The sequence below is a fragment of the Pyrus communis genome, chromosome 3 (assembly GCF_963583255.1).
Source record: "Pyrus communis chromosome 3, drPyrComm1.1, whole genome shotgun sequence".
Taxonomy (NCBI): domain Eukaryota; kingdom Viridiplantae; phylum Streptophyta; class Magnoliopsida; order Rosales; family Rosaceae; genus Pyrus; species Pyrus communis.
The window spans coordinates 29215387-29241031 of NC_084805.1; the positions used below are offsets into that span (position 1 = coordinate 29215387).

Consider the following 25645-nt stretch of genomic DNA (forward strand, 5'->3'; position numbering starts at 1 on the left):
TCCTCTTAATCGACCAAATTAGGAAATCTGTATAGTTGAAATTTGATCCAATGACTGAAGTTATTATAATTTTTAAAGTGGACTCCTGTTTGTTGTCATTAGATCAAATTTCAATGATATGAGTTTCTTAATTTGATAGATTAAGAGGAAGGGATCCGAAGTCCTATGTTAGACTACTGATTTTGGATTTGAGAAAATATACTTCACACACAAGAAGTAAATGATGTCAAAGTAAATTTATATCTACTTTAAGAATAAAAATTAATAAATTTTACCAAATAAACACTAAGAAAATAAATGTGTTTATTTATTTTATGCATTAAAACTTGTTAGGTAATAATATTTTATTTATGAAGAAAGTTTAAAGTTGGGTTTCACTATAAAATAAATTAATAATATGAATAGTAATTCAATTTATTTATAAGCTCATATAAAATTTCTTATCATATTAAAGCGAGATTCATTCTCAACAAGTTACGTGCTCATAGAAGTAGAGGTGCATCCAAGGTGGGAATTAGGTACGTTGGGCAGGTTGCAATGCCAACCAACCCTAGTCGCACCTCAAAATTTTGTTTTATTTATTCAAGCATAACTCATTCCAACCCTAGGCCATCAAGTATTTTATGAACTCGAGATGTCCAAGATGAACTTGAATTGGGCATGTGAATTGGTACAAGCTGTTTTGCAAGAAAATCTCCTGCATTGTTCTCAATTTTCACTCGTAAATTTGCACAATTCAATAGTTAAATTGAAATTTTTAAATTTAGGACCTTCTGTAAACAGAGTTGATTGAGACAAACATTGTCCTCAGCTCTAGAATGTAACTCAAAATTATTCGAATTTATTTTGAGTTTATATTCGGGGTTGAGTTTTTGTGCTTCATATTACTCGCTAAACCGAACTCAAGAATTGGATTTTGTTTTGGCGATCTAGATTTTGTAGATATGGGTTGAATCAGATTTATAAATTTCTTTAAACATGAGCATTAAAAAATTAAAAGAGATCGCAAAAGATGACATCGAAATATCCAACAATGTTGATAAAAGAAATCATTTAATCATCGGCTTACCGACCTTCAGTCCTTGTTATTTTAATCATCAAACCTTCCACTCATTAGATACATATGTCTCATGACGAAGATATTCATTAGGAGTGTGCTATCTACACATCATTCGTTACTTCTCACACATTCTTTGTTAATTTATGTATGTTCATCTTTTTCAATTCATCCGATCCGACAGCTGAGAACTAAAAATATATGGGAGAAATAAAAAGAGGTGTGTGGATATCACATCCATATTCAATAATATGTGTTTTTGAAACACTCCTCCTGCTACAGTTTCATTCTTCATACATCTATGTCGGCCTCTTTTAGACTGAAAATCAAAAGACTTCCATTCGACAACCCAACCTTCGACCATTAACTATAACCAAAGGTGTTTGTTGTGGAGGTCCATCACATGCTTCCTGTATTAATTTTGCGGTTGGCAATTTCAACTTTCAATATTTAATTCTTGGACCATGGTTTACAGAAGATACTTGTTTATAGAGGTATGAAGTGTTTGTCTACATGTCTATGCATGCATTTTAATTTCCTTCAGATATAGAGTAAATTGAGTTAGACAATAGAGCTCAAGTATATAGGGTCCCATGTTTTTGTGAATGGTATCTACGAATTGTTAAGAATGAATCTCACGTTGATGAGAAAATGGGTCTTGCATGTGATTATAAGTAGATGAGATATTCCTCATATTGCCAATTGGTTTTATGATGGAACCTCAACCTTCTTCATAGTGAAGTCGAACGGCCACCACACATGCTCCACGCCACTTGAATTGTGTTGTTCACATGTTAAGCTTGAAAATTCATCACACATGAGGGGTCGTGTTTAAAATGAGTCTCACATTGATTAGAGAAGGAACCTTACATGATCTTATAAGTAATTGTGCTACTCTCTATACTGCCAATTAATATTTATAATTGATACTCAACATTATTCACGAATGATATATAATCAAGGAAGTCTATTCAAATTTTATTTTCAGTTAATTTAATTTTGGTATTTTACAGTTGAACTAATTAACTTGCTTAGAGATTGCATGCATGCGTATATCTGCAAATAAATGTACACTCCCAGGGAAAAGCAAACAAATCTGATATATATCGAAAGCAGAGCAAGATTTTTCTGCCTCAAATGTTTGGTTTTCCCTCACAAGTAACACAGGAACGTGCCCTAGCTCTTAGCCATAATATATATTTGTGGAAATATGACAGGAATTTAAATGTCACCATCGATACATAATCTATAATCTCTATAGATACCAAATGGAAGGACGTTAGAGACTTGCTTTTATTATTAATGATTGAGCTAATTAATCTGATCATGTCCTTTTCGATCCATATCAAATAAAGCACATCACATGCATGACCAAATAGAAAATGCCAACGGAAGTATGTAAAACGGGCTTGTGACTCGAGGTTCCTCCACGTATTTGCCGACATGCATTGCAGATGTTACAGTTAAATTTGGTTAGGTCCGTCGAATTCTAATCATGTGCCTTGTTGATCCCCATTTTATTACAGGATTTTATCTCCCTGTGTATTGTGTGTGTTGAAAAAGAGAGAGAGAGAGAGAGAGAGAGATTTCTTTCAACTGGTGCATATTCAACCGAGCCTCTCATCATTATTCAACTTTGCTTTTTAAGTTTATTATTGGTTGTCATGCGTCCAAATCTACCAGTCATTGTCCCTGGCATTTCTTTTTCTGTCACACCAGGTAACACTATAAATGGAAAATATCTTTCACAATACTCCAAAATTTACCATGTGCTTGTACTATAACATGTTGTATAAATATACCTAATACATTGAAGTCATGAAAAATCCAAGTCGAATTTATAATAGTGAAACTTTGACGACCATTTCATAGACAGGTTGAATCAATGTCATATCTGTTCTTTTTAAATAATTTGATTACATAAAGTTAACTGCAATCGCGTAAGTCATGTCGAGTGTTGATTGAATAACGATATAAAATTTTCATTTAAAATGGTTAAAGTATCGCCTCAAGCTTTGTGGTAAGTTTCATTTTCTATTAGACTAGGAATAGAACCAGCTCATACTTATATATACAAGTGAAGAGACCATGGCTACCACTTCACCATTATTCTAAGCTTTTCCATCTCTCTCTTTGTATATATGAGGGTAGACATTCAAACCTGATTTCTTTCTTTTTTTGAGAGTTTTGCATACCAATTGGTGGAAACCAATGAATTCGATGCGCTGAAGTCAGAATTTGGGAAGGTTTTGTAATTCTAGTTGCTTTGAATTATAGATAGAGGCCAAAAATGCGAGACAACTTATAGATGACTTGGTGTGATAAAAAGCAATTGGAAGCTCCAGGGTCCTTTATTTTCTAAAAGACGTAAGCAGCTTTCGTTGATTTGATATTTGGCCTCGAACACTACTTGGTTGCTGAAAATTCAGTAGCCGGTCCTGTTTACATCCAATCACGGCTAGACACGTATCTAAATTTTGATTAAAAACTTAGACACGTGTTCACCCGTAATTGGGTGTAAGCAAAACTAGTTGCTGAATTCTTCAGTAGCCAAGTTCTTTCCTTTGGCCTCCTGTATGAAAATTATTTTATTGATATATTCTACATGCATGCATTGACTATTTTAATAATCTCCTGCCATTTCTCTGTTTGGGTTGAATTAACTTATTTCAGTTGTAAATTAATGGGTTAAGTTAATTGTTAATTTATTTGTTTGTCTTATGATGTTTAATTAAAAATATATGTCCTTTTTAATTATATTGTGGAATCATTAATCCAAGAACACATGAATATATAAATTAAATATGCAATGGCGCCATTTGTTAAAAACATATTAGCATCTGTTTTTGTGGTAATTCTAATCTATTATTGTTCTATAAAAGAATGAATTTAAACTATTTTTTTGTTTTCTAACGAAATTAGGTTAGTACTCTTTGTCCTTGAAAAACAGTTAAATTCCTTTTTTTATATATAAATCATATATTTACACTAAGAGTTGGGGAAATAAATTGGTTTTGAACTTGTAATTTATGAGATTCGAACTAAGATCGTTCACTTATAAGTAAAAAGAATATTAATACACCGTAATACAATACTAAGTGACTTGACTTTATTGTGTTCTAAATTTTCTTTTGAATCCGACGATATGATTATAATTTACACCTATATACACGTGTGTCCAAAATTTAATCTTTTCATAACTACTAATAGTCCTTCAAGGCTGCCTTGTTGATCCCCATTTTATCAGAGTATCTCCGTGTGTGTTGAGAGAGAGAGAGAGAGAGAGATTTATTTCAACTGGTGCATATTCAACTAGAAACTTTTAGTTGTGACAGGAACACGGATAGTACATAATATGTTTTTATGCAAGTGGTGAAAAATTTTAAGTTTTAAGTTATTAACCTTTAACACACATAACCCACTATTTATATAGAGATACGTGATGTACCACCTCGTATGACGATCACACTAAAAAATCTCTTATATTCAACCGAATCTCTCGTCATTATTCAACTTTGCTTTTTAAGTTCATTATTGGTTGTCATGCGTCCAAGTCTCACCAGTCATTGTCCCTTTCATATACATTTTTCTTCACTATAAATGGCATTTCTTTTTCTGTCACACCAGGTAACACTATAAATGGAAAATATCTTTTACAATACTCCAAAATCTACCATGTGCTTATGCTATAACATAGTGTATAAATATACCTAATACAATAATGTCATGAATAATCCAAATCAAATTTGTAATAGTGATACTCTAACGACCATTTCATAGACAGGTTGAATCAACGTCATATCTGTTCTTTTTAAATAATTTGATTACATAAAATTAACTGCAAACGGGTAAATCATGTTGAGTTGTTGATTGAATGACGGTATAAAGTTTTCATTTGAAATGGTTAAAAGTATCACCTCAAGCTTTGTGGTAAGTTTCATTTTCTATTTGACTAGGAATAGAACCACCTCATACTTTATATATAAGTGAAGAGACCATGGCTACCACTTCACCATTATTCTAAGCTTTTCCATCTCGCTCTTTTTGTATATACGAGGGTAGACATTCAAACTTCACTTCTTTCTTTTTGAGAGTTTTGCATACCAATTGGAGGAAACCAATCAATTCGATGCGCTAAAGTCAGAATTGGGAAAGGTTTTGTAATTTCTAGTTGCGTTGAAATTATGAATTATAGATTGGAGAAATTTTTAGTTGTGTCGGGAACACAAGTGGTACACCACCAGGGCCGGTCCTGAGAATTTGGCGGCCCTAGACGAGCCTTCGAAGTGGGGCCCTAAAATTCTCTAATCTCCGGTTCTTTGTATATTGATTTGTATAAAAAAGAATTCGCTAAATACATAAAAAGTTATATTTTCACATCAAATATCATTAAAAATTAATATCAAAAGAAGATAAATATACTAACATTATTTAAACATTACATGATTCACGTTTTTAGACACAAATGTACTAAATGTTTGCAGTCAAAAGTTTAAGATTGAGAGTGAAGAACAATAAAACTTGATGATAAAGAGAGTAAATAACAATAAAACTTGATTGACGAGTATAATAAATTCAATGCTAATTGTTTCTCTTGTGTTTTTTTTTCTTCTAAAATCAACATCACACTAATGAATTGAATATTTAAATAATCCATTGAATAAAAAGTTATTGAAAAGAAAAATATAAAATTCAACGTTTTGATTACCTTAAAGTACAATATTTAAGACCATATGATAGTTGGTTTAAACATTCGATATAAATGAAGAGAATGAGAAGTTGAAAGAAAAAAGATTTCAAAGAGACTTGAGTTTTATAACTTTATATGCAGTTGGACAGATGGATTGGCAGTAAATTTGAAAAACAAGAAAAATCTAGTGACTGAAAGGGAACTTCGTGTTTCGAACTCAACACCCCAAAGAAAAATGAAGCCAACATTTCCATTGCACTAACAAATGAATTATGATATTTCTTACTTTTTTTTTTTTGTATTTATATGTTAATTACAGGATATAAATTTTTTTGGGGGGGGGCCCTTCTAAAGTGGAGGTCCTAGGCGGGCGCCTACTTAGGCTATCCTTAGGGTCGGACCTGTACACCACGTGTTTTAATAGGAGTGATGAGAAATTTTATTTTCTAAGTTATTAACTTTTTAGCACACATATCCCATCATTGTATAGTAACACATGATGTACCACCCCGTGTACCGATCACACTGAAAAGTCTCTCCATAGATAAAGGCCAAAAACGCGAGACAACTTATAGATGATTTGGTGTGATAAAAAGCAATTCGAAGCTCAAGGGTCCTTGATTTTCTAAAAGACGTAAGCAGCTTTCGATGATTTGATATTTGGCCTCCTGTATGAAAATTATTTTAGTGACATATTCTATATGCATGCATTGACTATTTTAATAATCTCCTGCCATTTCTCCGTTTGGGTTGAATTAACTTATTTCAGTTGTAAATTAATGGGTTTAGTTCATTGTTAATTTATTTGTTTGTCTTACGATGTTTAATTAAAAATATATATCCTTTTTAATTATATTGTGGAATCATTAATCCAAGAACACATGAATATATAAATTAAATATGCAATGGCGCCATTTGTTAAACCATATATTTACACTAAGAGTTGGGAAAATAAATTGGTTCCAAACTCGTAATTTACGAGATTCGGAGAAAGATCGTTCACTTACAAATAAAAAGAATATTAATACACCATAATACTAAGTGACTTGACTTTATTGTGTTCTAAATTCCCCTTTAAATCCGACGGCGACATGATTATAATTTCCACCTATATGCGCATGTATGTCCAAAATTTAATCTTTTCATAACTGCTAATTAATAGTCCTTAAAGACTGAAACCGGTGTCCTGTAAATAAAACTGAAAACATTATACCTTGACGTGAATCACAAAATCCAGATTCTAATTTATTAAAAAAAATGATATAGTTAACTACTGTTGAAAAAAAAATATTTTTTTTTCGTTGAGAGTTGAAATCAATAACATTCTGCTTACTAAATAGGTGCTCTAACCAGCTATACAACTTTGTTGACATTGTTAACTAGTGTGGATTTGTACAATGGGTATTTTTTGGTCGAATGGGTAAAGAGATCATCTCAACAATTAGTACTATCAGTTGGTGTGACATGCAAGCATGGTACGTTAAGATTTGAAAATTTAAGGAGGAAAAAGTGCCGACGCTGGTCTTAGCTAGAATATTTATCTGATGCGTGTATGAGCCGCGTGTTCTTCTCTGAAGCATAGACTCTCAATCCTCGTAGCTATATATATATATATATATATATATATATATATTCAAAGGACACAAACTTAAGACGTTGGTATTGATTGATGCGATTTTCACCTTATAAACATATATCCCTAGCTTGCCAGCCATCCCCAACTAATTTTTTCAATATATATGTGTGTGTGTGTAAGCTCTCGTTCTCATTCTTTATATAAAAGCCAGCCAACGTCCTCAATTCGATCCAGGACATGTAAGCAGCATTTTGATTTCGATTTATATATGTTGTTTAATTTGTTTATGTTTATCTTACTGCTTTCAAGTTAATCTGAATAAGTTTTTTAATTAAGGTAGGATGATGTTTCAAAGTAGTCATAGCTAGTCGATGTCAACGTCTCCGCGGATTGCCATGCAAGTAATTTCGTTTTAGCAGTAATCTTTGAATTTTGTCAAATTAATCCTTATCATATCAGGGGCTGGTAATATTGACAGTTGAGCCTATCAACTACAAGTGTTTGTTTTATACAGTATTTCCTAATAAGGCTTAAAAAAAATTAAGATTGCCTATAAATATTTGTTAATTTTCTTCAACAATTAAGGACACACTCTAAACTTTTTTCTAATAATTAAGGAGAATTTTTCTATGTAAATAAGTTTGCATATTATGTACCAAACTGTTGAGCTTTTTTACGTGGTTTTGTCATTGGTTGTAAGAGATAAGTTTGCTACAAGTTTTGAGGTTCGGCTTTAATGCTGCGTAGAGTGTTTTAGTTGTTAAACTTGATTTTTGCAACTATGTAGTCTATGTTAGATCATCTATTTTAGAAAAATGCAAGTTATAGAAGTTAAAATTTTGTCATAAGCCTGCATGTGTCAAACTCCCTAAGTGTTAAGGGAAGTTTTTTTTATTTAAGACTCTATGTAGTTTCATAATTTGATTTTTATTTATTTATTTCTGCAGGCTGCACATACAGGTTGGTCTGATCTGTTAATGAAGATTCAAGAACAGGTTATATATATGTATATATATCTACTAGATAGAGATATTACATTGAAGCTTATATCTAATTACTCTCATCCTTATTGAGGATGATAATCTTGACGATATATATATATATATATAGTCTTGAAATAGAGTAGATCTGGTTTCCATTTCTTATTCTCTTCTTTTATCAGCCTTTTATACATAGGATCTTTAACCTATATTTCTCCTCATCAACATTATTTTATATTCTTATCTAATTGCTAACAATTTTCATATATACCAAGTGTTTTTTTCAATGTTTCTTTCACCTTGTATTATTGTATGTACTGCTTATCATACCATGGCCTCTCTGTTGGAGATAAAAAGCATATTTTGTGCAGATCAGATATGTCTCACATAATGGCTTGAATATTTACTCTTCGTAGGACCCAAGGAAATGTGGTAGCTAGGTATAGTGAATTTAAAATATTTAACAATTTTATTTCAAAGTGCAAAACTTAATTTACTTTCAAAGTTTGAATTGGAATGAATTAACCACTATTTTTAAGGTAGAAGATGAATTGCTCATTAAAAAACGTAGTCATTTCAATCCTCTCTAAAATGATAGGATTAGAAAGGAAGAAGTTTTCTTTATGTCTAATCCCCTCAAAATGAAAGATTCCACTATGCCTTCAATATACCTTGATTTACAGGGTTATATATCTAACCCAATACTGAGCCAAAACGACACCATAATTTATAAATGGTAATGCTTTGTTGCAATATGTTATCAAAAAGCATTTATTAGACCGTTAATTTGGGTCACACATGCATTGAAATGAGAAACATTTAGTTAGTGGTCTAAATTAACGTTAATGGTGTGATAAAGGGAAGTTTACACAACTCTTTCAAAAGATTTTTACAATTCTTTGCATATCTGAATTATAAATATGGATCTGATAACAGTATGCATATGTTGGTCTCATATCATGTTGAAAATTCAATAAGGATCAACATATATATTCCCCATTTCGTATGAAATATTATTAAACATGAGATACCATATTAAATGATAATTGCTATTATGCTATCAAGTTGCAGTTTAAGGGAAAACCTGAAATCAACAGGAAGTCGTTAGTTCGTGATATGTTTCTTTTGTGTTATATATTTTTAATTGCAAAATAATGGATGCTTGGACAGTCGGTGGTCATCAGATTAATACGACCAGAGTCTTGTTTTCTTCTGCTAGGGAGCAGTTTATTTGCTTCTTTTTTTTTTTTTTTTTGGCTTTTAGTTGCAAAAGGTTTATTTATTTGGTTTTTGCTCAAATTTATTTGTTTATTTATAGTGCTCATATAATCTGAACGAATTATTCTCTTTCTTTGTTTGGGAAATTTTTGAAAAGGTTGAAAATCCTAGGTCAGAGGAAAATCCACTCGACAGCTCTAAGTGTGGCCATTCTTTATTTAGTTAATTAAGCTGCTCAAATCAATTTATTAGATCAACCTGCAGAACGTGTTCTTCTTCTTCAGATAAGACATATTCAATTTTTAATAGTGTTAGAGACACCAACTTTTAAGATGTCTATTGTTTAGTTAGTATTTCATTTGTTTTCTGTTCGGACCTATTTTTGAAACTTATTTATTGATAATATATAAGAAATTCAGCGTCATCAAAATTAATGTCAACTATCATTAATAAAAAAAACTAAAACTTGGCAAGACGGATTTAACGAGCATTAAGAGTAATCCAATAGGAATCAAAGAAAAACTTGGGAATGAAGATTTTTGTTCATTTAAATTAAGGAAAAGTATAAAATTTTTTTTAAAAAATAGATAACTTCCATGTCTAGTGCCTGGCAAAAGAACATGGACACAACTACTAGTGTAGACTCCAAAAGTTGGAAAAGGAAACGGCCATAACGTTTTCATCGACGACGAAGGGAACCATAAGAAACAATAGCAACGCGGTGTTGTCTCAACCTCTTTTCTCATCGTCTTCAAAACCCACTTGTAATTATTTGTTATCAAATCGATCGAGTTCTTTTTAATTTCTTCTCCCTTCTCTCATAACATTCCCTTTCCTCTCCCTCTCCCTCTCCCTCTCACTCTACATGTCTTTGAATTTCTAAGCATGGACTCGGACCCACCATTTCGCAAGGCCTACAAGACCCTTTTCGACAACACCGTCAACAAAGCCAACAACATCAACAACAACAAGGAGGAGGTGCTACAACAGCTTGTTACAGTGGAGGAATGTGAACTGCCGTTGATTGATCTTAGGCGGCTGGAGCTCGGAGAAAAGGAGAGGGAGAAGTGCATGACGGAAATAGCTAGGGCATCGCAAGAGTGGGGTTTCTTTCAGGTAGTGAATCATGGGATTTCAGGAGGGCTTCTTCAGAAGATGAAGAGTGAGCAAGAGAAGGTGTTCAAGCAATCTTTTGATAAGAAGAGGCAAGAGGACAAGCACTTGAACTTTTCACCGGGAACTTATCGTTGGGGAACTCCTTCTGCCACATGCCTACGGCAGTTAGCATGGTCTGAAGCTTTTCACATTCCACTCAACGACATTTCTGCTACATCAGCTTCTGGTCTCAACCATACACTCAGGTAAAAATTTACAAACTTTCAGGTTCATGAATTGTACATCTTTGGAGTCTCAACAGTACCGTACCAATCCACTAATACCATAGGAATCATCGATAAAATAAACAAGTGATATTCTTACAGAAATTATGCACTATACCCTATTAGAATCACTGATTATTAATTTTTTTTTTATCAACCAAGGTGGAGAATTAACTGATAAATTATTGAATGTGTGACATTTTTTAATATAAAAAAGAGAAGTATCACCGATTCATCGGACCAAATAGTAGTGTCATACACTAGTCTAGAGGCCTCGGATTTGAACCTGGCCAAATGCATACAATATTCTGATAAATTTTTGCACAAAAAATTTATATACACCGAAGGAAGTTAAAGTTCCATTCACAAAAGTAATTGGCAACCGAAAAAGTGACCCACAGGTTATAACCCCTTGCAAGTTTTCTTATCTTTATAATTTACATTGACTAAAAATACTTTCAGATGTACAGTATATGTTCTTCATGTCCTCACCTCACATATATATGGTCTTGTTGGTTTCTTGAGTCTGATTTTTGCATACTCATGAATCCCATAGAAATTGGAAAAGTTGGTGAAACCGACTGCTCAGTAGCTATGAGTCAGCTTCTGCATCACATGCAGTCATTTAGGAACCCCAAACTAAGTTTCAGAGAACTTGCATGTGATGCAGTACTTCTTCCAAATTTCTAGCAGCTTCTTGCATACATACATACATACATACATACATACATACATACATATATACAGTGTGCAGTGTATCTTTTTTGTTCTAGATCGATCTAGCAATTGTACCCAGAAATGTAGAGTACGTAGTACTTATCTTCATCGATGCCAGAATTGCTTCCCTGTCATGGACAAATTACAGATATATATTTGCTGTCATAGTTATCTTACCTTTACTTCTTCTTGTTGTAGAGTTAATTATTAATGCAATTAAACTAATTATATTATTTTACTCCTACACTTTTTACTCTCAAATTAACCTGAGAAGTGAAACCCCTGTACGTAGTGCATGCATGGCCCCTCTCTCGTATAATACCTTGATCAGTTCTTGCAACTTATTAAAAAATAAATAAATTCTTGCTTCATGTTGCTATAATAGTAAATAATTAACAGTTCATCTTTAGAAGTGATCATTAATCATTTTCAGTACCAATTGTGCAAGATTGAATTAATAATTTGGCACTAATGATTTAATTGGGAACTAAGTCAATTTCTCCAATTATATTTGCATGTATCCAGCTCAACAATGGAACAATTTGCTACAACAGTTTCAAGTTTGGCACTGAAATTGGCTGAAATTTTGGCTGAGAAATTAGGTCACAAGTCAACATTTTTCCTAGAAAATTGTTTGCCCAGCACTTGTTATCTTCGAATGAACCGATATCCACCTTGCCCCATCCCTTCTGAGGTGTTTGGATTGATGCCACACACTGATAGTGATTTCCTTACAATATTGCACCAAGACCAGGTTGGAGGATTGCAGTTGATCAAAGACGATAGATGGATCGCAGTTAAACCTAATCCAGAAGCTCTAATCATTAACATTGGAGATCTATTTCAGGTAATTTTAAATTTTTGATTCACATCATTATGATATTTCAAACATGTATACTGGATCATATCTGCATACATATAGACAGGGCACGTTTAGGAACACTATGTAGGAAGTGCTTTTTATTCATAAGTGATTCTTGTTAGAAGCGATTTTGTAAAAGGTGCTTTTTCAATCTATAAGGCTTTACAGCTTACTTGAAAGTGCTTTTTAAGTAACTAAAAGTGCTTCCATATTACCAAAAGTGTTTTTGACAATATTTGGGAGAAAAAACTCAAAGTGCTTATGGGTTTAAAAATAGCACTTCATAGTGGTTTATTGGAATAAGCACTGCTTTTTTTTTTTTTTTTTCATGAGGCACTTCAAGTGTTTTTCAAATCGCACTTGTATATTTTAATTACAAATTTTGATATACTTACTTTATATAAAACGCTTTTACTAGGAAGCGATTGTAAGCACAAATGCTTTTAATTATCTAAAAACGAAGTTTAGATGACAACACAAGATCCTTTTTTATGTAAATAATGCAAGTTACTTGTTTCATTATCTCATTAGTTTTATTGTTTTCTTCTTTGTCTAGCTAGGCATGGAGCAACAATGTGTACAAGAGTGTTCAACATCGAGTTGTCACGAATTTGCAAGTGGAACGATTCTCAACTGCATATTTCTTATGTCCTTCATATGACACCGTGATACAGAGTTGCAGGGAGCCTTCTGTCTATAGAAAATTCAGCTTTGGGGAGTATAGGCGGCAAGTCCAAGAGGATGTTCAAAAATTGGGTTCAAAAATAGGTCTTCCGAGATTTGTCGTATAATTAGTAATTAATTAAACCACTACAGAAGAATTCTACTAGTGAATTATTAGGCTATTTCTAGATATATATGCGGGGGATAATTGATATATTTAAAAATGTTATGCATAATTAAGCTAAGCTTTGAAAAAATATGGAGTGCTTGGAGTTAAAGAAAGACTTGGCGCAAAATCTAGTGGAGTAGCTTTCTAATATTCATACAGCCAACCCTACTTAGTGAAATATGACTTGGTTGTTGTTGTTATTGTTGTATAATTAAGCCTTCATATATATATATATATATATATGTTTTGTTTTGTTTTGTTTTTGTAAGCATAGTTTTGTATTAGAAATGGAAATTAAGGTGGTGTAGCAGTTCGGTATAGTTAAGGGTTTTCCTTTGTTTGCTGCAAACAATTAAGGGTTTATGTTAGCCAAAATTATTAGACGATTTGTTTGGATCGATCATTGTAAGTTGGGATAATGAGTATGTGAGGATCGATCAATGTTGATTATTGTTTTACTTCTTTATTCTGTTAATTATTACTTTCAAACTATATTTTGAAACTGGGAAAAAAAATGATCCTACTTAAAAAACCTTAGCTATCCCAAAAACTCACTTTTCATATTTAGGCAGGTTTGCTCCCTGGTCTTGGGTATAAGGCACGAAGCTGTTAAAAACATGGGCGATTCCCTAGTTGAAAGTTTTAGGAGGACGCGTGTCATTTGGTTGTGGTAAGGAGCGGATTGAAATGTCTTTAGTCTTTACGGGTCTCACTAGGGATTAGTCCTACCTTCTGGGTGTGGGATACCTTAAGATTTGGCAAAAACAAAATAGGCAGCTGGGGGGAGGGGGGTGTTTTCGGCCAGATCTTTGCCGCATAGCAGGTGATTCTGGTTGTTATCCTTCTCGTCTTGAGGAGATCTTCCTCGTTTTGGTTTCTATTTGTCTCAAATCCCAACTATCTTGTTAGATCAATGTTTCTCCCACTTTGAACTGTGTACTAAATCTAACTTTTTGGGTAAGATAGTGGGTGGCCTCGATATGGCATCAGGGGCGCTATAGGATGAATTTTGCACATCTATGAGAATCATAAGCGTTGCAACTCGTGAGCTTTAGTTTCCAAAACCTCAGTTTGAATTCGTTGTATATTTTGTAGTGTCTCTAGTTGTGAGAGTTTTTCGTTTGCTTTTAGTATAGATATATATACACACACACAGAGATTGCTTAAGAGGAGGGATCTCAATTTTTTCAAAAAAAATGGGGACACGCTCCCCACCATTAATTGGTTTTAATGAAATTGTGTGGTTAGATTAAAACACAGACTACACAATCTCAACCACACAATTTCATTAAAGTTAAATCCAATGGTGAGGAGCGTGTCCCCATTTTTTTAGAAAAATGGAGATCCCTCCCCTTAAGCAATATGTATTTGTGTGTGTGTGTGTGTGTGTTATATGTGTGTGGCACTATAATGTTGTGTGATCTTTATTGGTGACTCGTATCAAATGACTTTTTACATAAGAACAGAGTGTGAAGCGCGAAAAAATATAATAACAATAATTTATTCATTGAGCTCTAGGAATAGCGACATGAACTAAATATCTTGTCCAAGCCAAAGAACTCACTTCGAATAGTCTTGCCAATTGATGATTTAGTCGAGATTCAGCATTTCTAAATCATCAAACGCTTAGTTTTCATTTCGATTGTAGGTGTAACCAACCCGCTATTAAGGATATGGTAGAAAGAAATAATAGAAAAAGAGCTCCAATATAAAGATCCTCTTTAGTACGTTAATTGACTGTATACCATCACTGATAACACCAAAATTCACCGAGGCATTTCTCTAATGCTTGGTAGACTTGTTGTCATTGGCCAAACCATGTTGCGCACATGTCAACGGATATTGACATATGTTGAAGCAATTTGATAAGTGATATCGAGAGAATCTGTAGAGTGATGTTGACGCAACTGTCGAGTTATGCCTAGTAGACTTTACATCAGACACTTGGTAGACACAAAATGAACCCCTACTAAACATTTGGAGGGTCCTTAGAAGGCCTTCATATGTGTATTCTCGAAACTATGGGTGGTTTTGTCACCTTCATTCCAATGTACATTTGCCTCTGAAATTGTGGTATTTGGTGTCAAAATCAACGGTCTTTTTATCCATCGTTTTTGTTCGTAATTCTTTTCATATCTTTCAACTTTGCATTATTATTTGCACAAATGTGATTTTGAGATTGATCGCTAGCAAAAATTTTACACTTATTTGATGATATGTTTGTTCATCGTTCGAAGTTTTCTGCAATCTAGGTAAATACTGCATGTTTGTATGTTGTAATACTTATATATAGTAATTCTTTTAGGATGTAAATACCCTCAATTCAATATACGGTATTTCACTATGTATTGTTAAATTTAGAACGAAGTACTTAGTTACAAAATTTGAATTTTAGTTATTAGTCATAAAATATTTGTAGGCCTTCCAGAGTCAATCATAGTTTTTGGATAAAACTCGATCCCACAAATGTATAAATGAAAACCGTTTGCAAATCGAATTAATTTGAAGATTTTACAGAACGTTAAACTCAAGGATAATTCTTAGTTTTCTCCATTTCTGGTAGAATTGCGTTGGCTGCTAGTGGTAGTGGGACCCAAGGGGATATTTTCATTTTTCCCCTTCCCGCTCTTCTTCCAGGCTTCCGGGAACTCTCCCGATCTCTTTCTCGTCGTCCTCGGGAGACCACATCGACGCCACCACAATATTCCCCGCAAGATCCACTACAAAAAAAATTCATCACGATATTCACACACCAAAAAAAAAAAAAAAAATCATCACGGACTCATCATGATGCCTGAGCACAACTAAATTTGCTGGTCAACGAGTCAACGAGATTTGAGGAGGAGAAGCTCGAACTCAGTGGAGTGAAGCAACTCCGGCGAAATTCCGAGCCCAAAGCCAAGGTTCAAGCTCAAACCGAGGGCTTAAGTACTAATTTGGTATTGAGATGCTTTTATAAAAAATGGGTATCAAAAAATGATGAGTTTAAAAATATGTCTGGTAAACACTTAAAAACCGCTTATTTTCACAGTTTTGAGTGAAAAAAAGCTGAAAACGTGAAGCAGCAAAAATGAGCTTATTCTCCGAGCACAACAGAAACAATTTTTTTTTAAAGCACAACAATACCAAATCAGCCTTAAGTGTGGCCGAACTAGATGACAAATTACGGCAGGTGCATAATGTCAAGTTTGATATTTTGGCCCTGACAATATATCACATGCGGCTTTGTGGAACATTTACTTGGGCCTGACCCAACTCCAAAACCGGAGCCCGGGTCCCATTGACATAACGCGGCGCATGTCTTTATGGCAAATAGGCCTCGGCCCATACCCGATGCCAACTATTTGCGCGTGAATGTCGCTGCATGCATAAGTTTGAATCCCTAAGGATGAGTTTTTTGAGATTAAAAAGATTAATTAAATTAATTATTGAGTTTATTTATTAGACATCGAGCCCGAGAGACCCAAGGCCCAAGGCCTATCTTCTATATGTATAAAGTGAGAGCTCCAGTTTGATGAAACATTCAATAATGTCAAAAATGTTCTCATTTAATAAGAGAGATAACTCAAAACTAACCATTTATAATAGGGATTAGCCTCTCCACACTCACATGCGAGAGGCATTTTCTTTAATCACGGGCGCTACGCGCCCCTTAAGATGTGTTGTGTTAGTTGTTTTTTTTCTCGTACCGCTTCATACAAATAAAATAGAACGTACACTTCTAAATAAAAAAGAAATACAACATAAAGTTGTGTGTAAAATGCGTAATAAACAAAAAAAACTCTTTGCATGCGAAAGCAAGTTTGAAGATGTTAAAGAAGAATAAAGGAATAAATACAGAAAGGAACCAGATAATAGTGTTTGATAAAAAAAAACTAAACAATTAATTCATGACATTAAGCTGAGCAATAATTTATACGTATCATCTTGTCCTTAAAATACCACAAAATACAGCACACTTAAATCACATCTCTTTGAACACTTTATCTTAAAAGCTGCTAATTAAATATGAGTTGATAGGGTTTGTGGCTTCATAATATAATTTCTACTATTTTTCTTGACATATTTGTTAAACTTTCCCATTAATTCCACCTGCAAGCTCTTCCGTAAATTCAATGCTCCCACAACTTTAGTACTTTTTTCCATGGCTGCAAACGGATCATTGAAATGAGAATATGAGTTGAAGTGTAAATTGCATAAAGTAAGTAGTAATTAAAATGTACATATTTAGAGGAAAAGTAAGAAATGAAATAGTCGTATCGAATTAGATTCAATCCCAAAGCTCAATCAAGATAATATCAAATGTAAAATTCCTTATTATGATTTCGTTGCCATGTTGAGCTGTATAAATTTGTTATTGTTACCAAAATCTAAATGGTTCGTTTGGATGTACTTTTAAAATAGTTGAAAGTGCTTTTAGAGAAAATGTTGTTGGATTCCAAAAGCACTTTAAGTGCTTTTTGCAAGAAGCATCAGTTATGTGTTTTTTCCAGGAAGCACTTTGAGTGCTTTTCCAAGATTTACTTGCATTTTTACTAAGGATTGATTCCAAAAACATTTTCATCAAAAACACTTTCAGTTATTTTAAAAGCACATCCAAACGAGCTTTAAAACAAATCAACCTATGTTCACAGAACGCAGTTAACCCTTCTTCTGCATAATCTTTGATATGAGCTCTCAATTTGGATTAGAGGGGAAAGCATACAATTCTAAAAAGTGCTCTCAAACATTAACAACCAATCTGGTATGAATTTCGAAAATCTCATGTAACAAACTTTATATTAATTGGAAAAACCTCCATAAGTCAAACCGATGATGAAAAAAGGACAAATATAAAAGGGAGGTTTCCAATTTCCAAGTCTTAAAAGAGCAACATAATCAGATATTGCTGTGACAAAAATGTCCACACCTTTAAAAATGATTAATAAATTTTTTTTCTCGATATACTAACAAAAACAAAGAATAACATATGCACACACATCCTTGAGAATAATGAACAACCTTTAGATAGTAATTTTATTAAAGACATAGGATAACATATTTTGTTCTTCGCCCTTTGCAAGAAGATCACATAAGGAAATATTTGTCTTCCTGCATGCACTGCATAAGTGCCATAAAAAATGACTCGGAGAAAATGAAGACAACATAGGTGAGAATGGAGCAAAAAAAAGATAAAACAATCGAAACAGAGAATGGAGCAATTATTTTCAAATTGCATACCAATTGATTGGACACCTTACACAAAGAAACCACACATCATTAGCCTGGTCCGGGTCCCCATCACATTCCAGGCTCGACTCTACTGTAGTACGATATTGTCCGCTTTGGGCCACGACCACGCCCTCACTGTTTTGTTTCTAGGAACTCACACGAGAACTTTCCAGTGGGTCACCCATCATGGGAACGCTCTCGCCCCTTACTCGCTTAACTTCGGAGTTTCGATGGAAACTGAAGCCAGTGAGCTCCTAAAAGGCCTAGTGCTAGGTAGAGATGAAAAATACATATAAGGCTTACAGGATCCACTCCCCTGGGAGATGTAGGATGTTATAATCCACCACCCTTAAGTGTCCAATATCTTCGTCGGCACACATCTGGCCAGGGATTGACTCTGATACCAAATTGTCACATCCCGGGCTCGACTACTCGAGCTGAGATGTGACAAGTGTGCTTGAAATGTTGTAAAGCCCTGAAATTGGTACAATTTAAAGTTTAAGTTCATATGATTATATTTCTATACAATAGCATCAAAAATGGACTAAAGTGTAGAATATCAATTTCAATTTAATTATTAACCAAATCTCAATAACTATAAAAGTAGATCAAAGAAGAAAAAGCACATATCATGCCTATGCATGTACGTTTGCTTCTGCACATGAAAAAGAATACACATATGAATAAAATTAGACATCTATAAACCTTTACCATCATGACCACTGTGAAAAATCTTCATCGTAGCCGGAGTCATAGATTGCAAAACCACGCTTCTTCAAACATTTTTTTTAACAATAATTAGGGGCTATGGTCATAAGAAAAATTAGACTGTTCGAAAGACATAAAAGTGGAGAATTACCTGTTAGAACTGAAAAATTAGTGCAAAAGGTTTGAAAATTACCTAATTAGATATTGAAAAAGAGAAAGATGAGATGGAGTGTGAAGGTAAAATTAAGATCGGCAACGGTTAACAAATTCCTCCTTTCCATCTTTGGACAGTGTTCCTTGTTGGATTGTTTTTTTCTGAGAGACAAAGAAAACAATAACTGTCACAGGCGTTTGAGATTTACCAAATCTCCTCATTTGCCTAGCATTTAGAAAGGAATTCATAAATAAAAACATAACTGACTTACATCTTACATTAGTAACGCGTGGGTTTTTTCAAATCTGGTTAAGCAAACTATGTCAATCTTAATCTAATTAAACTAAGTGTGCGTAAACAGTATCCCTCAGACAACCATTTCCCATCAATGTTGTGTTTCATTTTTACTATCTTATTTTCTGCATAGCACGTGTTTCTCCTCCTTTTTCTTTTTTCAACTCTCACAAAGTAGAAAGCTTTGTTGGTTTGGAATTGCTCTTTTAATCGTAGTCATGAACATTGCAACTTGTGAGCCTTAGTTTGCAAAACCTCAATTTCAATTGGTTGTATCTTTTGCAGTGTCTCTAGTTGTGAGAGTTTTTTGTTTGCTTTAGTCTACATATGTGGCATTATAACGTTGTGTGATCAATCTGCATTGGTATTCAATGGTCATCCTTTTTGTTAGTAAATATTTTCATGTCTTTAAACTTTGCATTATTATTCGTACAAATGTTATTTTTAAATTTACCGAAATTTTCACACTTATGTGATGATATGTTAATCTTTGTATCAAAGTTTTTGCAATGTATGGCCAAAAAAAGTATAAGAGAAATACTAAGATAACTCTCACAAAAGTATAATTTTTCATGAATTATTTGACACCTTAGGGTTTAACGTCACATCATATACCAACTTATAAAAATTACATCAAAAATATGGAGTCACAGAAGGTCCACTAAGACTCTTCTTAACATCCCTCAAGTGAAAAATGGAATTGCCTAAAATACCACTAAGACTCTTCTTACACACCAAAACAATAAAAACCAAACTTCTACTATTTAAGCAATATAATTTTGACTTCTATTCTTGCACTTTTCACCCTTAGCCATATGTGGTTGTTTTCTTTATGTGGGCATTCACACCAATTTCACAACAGAAATCATTACTTGAGTATGTATAGTTTCAACAACTACTAATGTTAGTGAGAAACAATTCAAGAATTAATTATAACCCCATTATTTTTCTTAAAAAATGCACAAGGTACGGAGAAATATCATCACAGTAATTCCCAAGTCTATCTTTTTTCTTTATGCAGCTTCATCCCTCTCTTTCTCCTTCAGTTAAATTTAGGCCACAATGCATTGTTAAACACATTCCTGACACTGAGCTAAGGAATTGAATGCTTGTTTAGTACAAAGCCGTTCACAATATTCATCAAGCAATCCAAGTAATCTATAAAAGATGGTTTCAATTTCGATATTTTCTCAGCAATGATTGCATGAAGCATTAACCATGAAGCATGAACTCTAATTTTACACTTTTTTTTTTTTTTATCAAATTATAGATTCGCCTTAAACTTATTGTTCTTATAATTGTGGTGAATTGAATATGCATGAATAAGAGAAGGAAAAAAAAAGGGATTTTTCAAACCCTACATGCATGGGAGTCGTAGCCTGAAGCCGCGCTACCCGAGCCACCAAGTCGTTCCTGCTCCAAAACTCTAAGGTCCAAAACAAAGCCATTTTGCATCACCTTTCTTACGGACCTGGGTTGCCTGCAGTCGACCTGCAACCCAATTGGGCATATACACCAAACCGTCCTACTTGTTTTTTTTTTTTGTTTTCCTTTCTTTCTTTTGGGCCTTCTTTAATTTTTGGCTCACATAAAATAACAAGCCCATGAGTTAGGCATTGTTTTTCACTTTTCCTTCTTAGCCCAATAATTGGGTATATAATATGTTAACCCATTTACTTCTCATTTGTTGTCCAGCAACCCAACAACCACTCTTTTGGCCCTGCAAGCCCTGACAACCCCATATTTTGGGTCGTCACTCATTCTTTTCACACATAGGTCCCGAAGCTATTCCCGTTCACTACATATGTATATTGTGTTTGTTTGCAGGTATCATGAACCTAGAGTTCGTACTTAAACTCGAACTTGAAGTTTTGAAAATAAGTGTCATAGAAATTTGAAGTTTCAAAAAACAATACACCCATAAAAATCCGGAGTTCTTGTAGGTGATTTGTTAGGATCACACGTAGATGATGCTTTTAAAAACAATTGTAAAATTTAGTTTGTGCAAATTACTTTATTGTCCATAATTTTATTTTGTGACAGAAGACAAAAATGTTTTTTCACCCTCTTATAGTTGACAAAAAGATTTTCATTAATATGTGGTTTAAATTAACTTCTTCCTTTCAAATCTGTTATGTGTAAATAAACTAGCTTGAAATATGTCCAATTTTATGGAAAGATATCCTCTCCGGATCCTTTCCAACAAATCCACCCAATCAATCAATCCAAGTCCTTGAAATTTGATCCAGGCTACAAACAGGGGGCCCCTTTAAAAGTTATAATAACTTTAGCTGTTGGACTAAATTTCAAGAGTCCGAATTAGGTGATTGGGTGGATTTGGTGGAAGAGATCCAGAAAGGATCCCTTTCCCAATTTTATGGCCTGACAATTAGATTAGTCCAATTTTTAGTTATTTTTTTTATTTAGGTCCATGAATAGGACTCCATGTGTCAGCACGTTTTGTTGTTAGGTTGATACTTTGCATTGTGATTACTATTTTACTCTACTATAGCTATTCAATGGAAAAAGAAAAAAAAGAAAAAAAGAAAAGAAAATGATACGATCGGTACTTTGATAGCGATTTTATTAAAAAATAATCGCTAACAATCTAGCGACTAATAAACAATAAAGTCGCTCTTTTCATACCGATCCCTCCCTTTTAAATTTTTTTTCAGTTTTTTTTTTAATTTATTTATTTTGTTAATATTTCTTTTATTTCTCTTACCATAACAACAAACTCTTATATTTGCATTCTGTGCAAAATATATTATAATTCATTTTTAAACACTTGTAATCAATGATTTAAAACCTAAATTTAAAGATATTTTTCTATTTTCTTACTTTAAGAATCAATAAAAAATAGTTCCAGGACCTAATAATTGGTAGGATTACATCCAAAGGTTTTGCAATATTTTCCTTAACTCCAGTGCAAAATATTTCTTAAAGCTAAAAATTTCATTTTTTTTTTTCACAAAAAATTGTGTGCTATAAGCCAAAGTTAGAGTCATTCTATTCGCACCACATGTTTCTTAAAATTAATTTATGAAATTTCCAAAGTTTCGGACAACTATAAATCTCTTGGGGGCCTCCCTATTAGTTATATTATTTTTCTATTTTTTTTCAACTCAGGTACTCTATTAGTCGGCATAAACCCAGATTTCAACTGATCTTTTACAATCTAAACTACCTATCATATGGAAGAGGATCCTCTCCTGAGCTCAGGATGAGGATCCTCCTGAACACGAAATCCTGGTCGTTCAACTTTAATCCAACTTCTTTAAACAGGAGGGTCCCCTAAAAGTTATAATAATTGCAACCGTTGGATTAAAATTGAACGGTCCGGATTTCGTGGTCAGGAAGATCCCCATCCTATGCTCAGGAAAGGATCCTCTTCCCTATCATATAAGTACTTTTACATTCTAAACTACATGTCATATAAGTGCTTGTACAAGCTAAACTACCTATCATATTATAATATTAATTGGCATAAACTTAGATTTCAACTGATATTTTATAATCTAAACTATCTATTATATAAGTACTTTTACAGTCTGAACTACCTGCCATATAAGTACGTGTACAAGCTAAACTATCTATCGTATTGTAACTACCTATCATGGTGGAATAAGTAATTTTACATGATTCTAACAGTAAGATGTAGTCCTCTATCTTGGTAATGTTAAAAGCTCCCGAAGCTAACACAATCAATGTCAAAAGCCTCTTGAGCAATTACTTACGTAAGACAATCAATGTATAATGCTCACTAATCATGTAGACTAGAATCATGTAACAAATACCAGCAAAAATGAAGCTTACTGTTGTAAACAACTCAACGAAAACATGTAAAATTACTTGTAGTTCTCATAGCTTCATGCAAATTCAATTTCAAATTCGGATACTAATCTGCAGGAATTGCAAGGAAAATTCAAAACAGGAGTTGGATAGAGTTTTTGATAAAACGACGAGATTTGATGAGTAACTTTTTTTTTTAATTTTTTTAATACAACGATATATTTTACACTAAAAATGATGAAAGTTTTTGTGAAATGAAGAGATTTGATGTGTAACTTAAAGTTCAATGTTAATTCTGGAAGAGTCATGATAAAACATTCAACGACAGTCGATGCAATTTTGTTTTCAAATTATGGACACTTTAATTGCTCTACTTATTAGACCCTACCTATGACTGTGCAATACATTAGACCTATATCAAAACATACGGATTATGATCCTCTCTTGAGCAAAAGGTTAGGATCCTCCTGACCAAGCCCATCGGGCTGTTGAAATTTTATCCAACGGCTACAAATAGGGGGTCCCTCTAAAAGTTATAATAATTGTAGTCGTTGGATAAAATTTCACGGGCGCGATGGGCTTGGTCAGAGGATCATCAGCGGCCAGCTCTTACACAGCGACACATCGTTTAATCACCTATGAGTGTATGCAAATCCAACGGCTGACATTTTTTGAAAATCCAGATCTGTTGACTTAATTTATATTTGGGTAAAGTACAAAAAATTGCCTCAACTATTGGGGTCACGACAGTTTCATACCTCATCTTTTAAAATTAACAATGTCATACCGCATCTTACGAATTTGTGACAATGTCATACCTCCGTCAATTTTTCTGTTAGTTTTTCTGTTAAATGCTGACGTAGCAAGAGACGGGGACCACTTTCTATTAAAAAATTAATAAAATATTATTAAAAACTAAAAAAAATATTTAATATTTTTTAAATATTAAAATAATAAATAAAAGTAAAATTAAAAAAAAGAAGGGTAAAGTACAAAAAACTACCTCAACTATTGGGGTCACGACAGTTTCATACCTCATCTTTTAAAATTAACAATGTCATACCGCATCTTATGAATTTGTGACAATGTCATACCTCCGTCAATTTTTCTGTTAGTTTTTCTGTTAAGTGCTCACGTGACTTGATTCGGAACATACTTTCTATTAAAAAATTATTAAAAACTAAAAAACAATTATTTAATATTTTTAAAATATTAAAATAATAATAAAAAGCAGAGAGAAAAAAAAAAAACCAACAGTTCGTCCCTCCCCTCCCCCTCCCCCTCCTCTCTCTTCTCCCCATCTTCATTTTTTTTCCCCCACCTGCAAACCCAAAAAAATAAAAAAAAATAAAAAATTTTGAAAACCCAACAACTCCCCTGCGGAAGAACAAGAAGGAGAAGGAGGAGGAGGAGGAGGAAGAAGAAGAAGAAGAGGAAGAAAAAATAAAAAAAAATTTGAAAATCCATCAACACCCCCTGCGGAAGAAGAAGAAGGAGAAGGAGAAGGAGGTAGAAGAAGAAGAAGAAGAGGAAAAAAAGGAGGAAGGAAATATATATATATATATTTTTTAAACCATCAACTCCCCTGCGGAAGAAGAAGAAGAAGAAGAGGAAAAAAAGAAGGGAAAAAAAAAAAAAGCTTTTTTGAAAACCCATAAAACCCCAAATCCACCACTTTCATCCATTCCCCACATCCTCTTCCGCACCCATCATCCACCTTCTTTGCTCACCCATCTTCCCGCTGACGGGATCTGGGTTTTTTTTTTTTGTTGGGATTCGCAGGTGGGGGAAGAAGATGAAGATGAGGAGAGGAGAGAGGAGGGAGGAGGGGGGAGGGGAGGGACGAAATGAGGGTTTTTTTTCTTTCTGCTTTTTATTATTATTTTAATATTTAAAAAATATTAAATAATTGTTTTTTAGTTTTTAATAATTTTTTAATAGAAAGTAGGTCTCGAATCAAGCCACGTTAGCACTTAACAGAAAAACTAACAGAAAAATTGACGGAGGTATGACATTGTCACAAATTCGTAAAATGCGGTATTACATTGTCAATTTTAAAAGATGAGGTATGAAACTGTCGTGACCTCAATAGCTGAGGTAGTTTTTTGTATTTTACCCTTTTTTTTTAATTTTACTTTTATTTATTATTTTAATATTTAAAAAATATTAAATATT

General features: G+C 33.4%; 1 protein-coding gene across 1 annotated transcript; it reads left to right on the forward strand.

The window, feature by feature from the left end:
• Positions 1–10406: 10406 nt before the first annotated feature.
• Positions 10407–13465, forward strand: LOC137727290 (gibberellin 2-beta-dioxygenase 8-like). Its single transcript, XM_068466155.1, has 3 exons — positions 10407–10882; positions 12143–12464; positions 13040–13465. The coding sequence occupies exons 1-3, from the start codon at positions 10407–10409 to the stop codon at positions 13268–13270; spliced, it is 1029 nt and encodes a 342-aa protein (XP_068322256.1). The 3' UTR covers positions 13271–13465.
• The last annotated feature ends 12180 nt before the right edge of the window (positions 13466–25645 follow it).

What these genes read in the sequence shown, in the direction of transcription:
- LOC137727290 (XM_068466155.1), top strand. Translation starts at nt 10,407, where the DNA reads ATGGACTCGGACCCACCATTTCGCAAGGCCTACAAGACCCTTTTCGAC. An exon ending in GGTCTCAACCATACACTCAG is followed by an intron (nt 10,883 to 12,142) that starts GTAAAAATTTAC and finishes GCATGTATCCAG; the next exon opens with CTCAACAATGGAACAATTTG. An exon ending in ACATTGGAGATCTATTTCAG is followed by an intron (nt 12,465 to 13,039) that starts GTAATTTTAAAT and finishes TTGTCTAGCTAG; the next exon opens with GCATGGAGCAACAATGTGTA.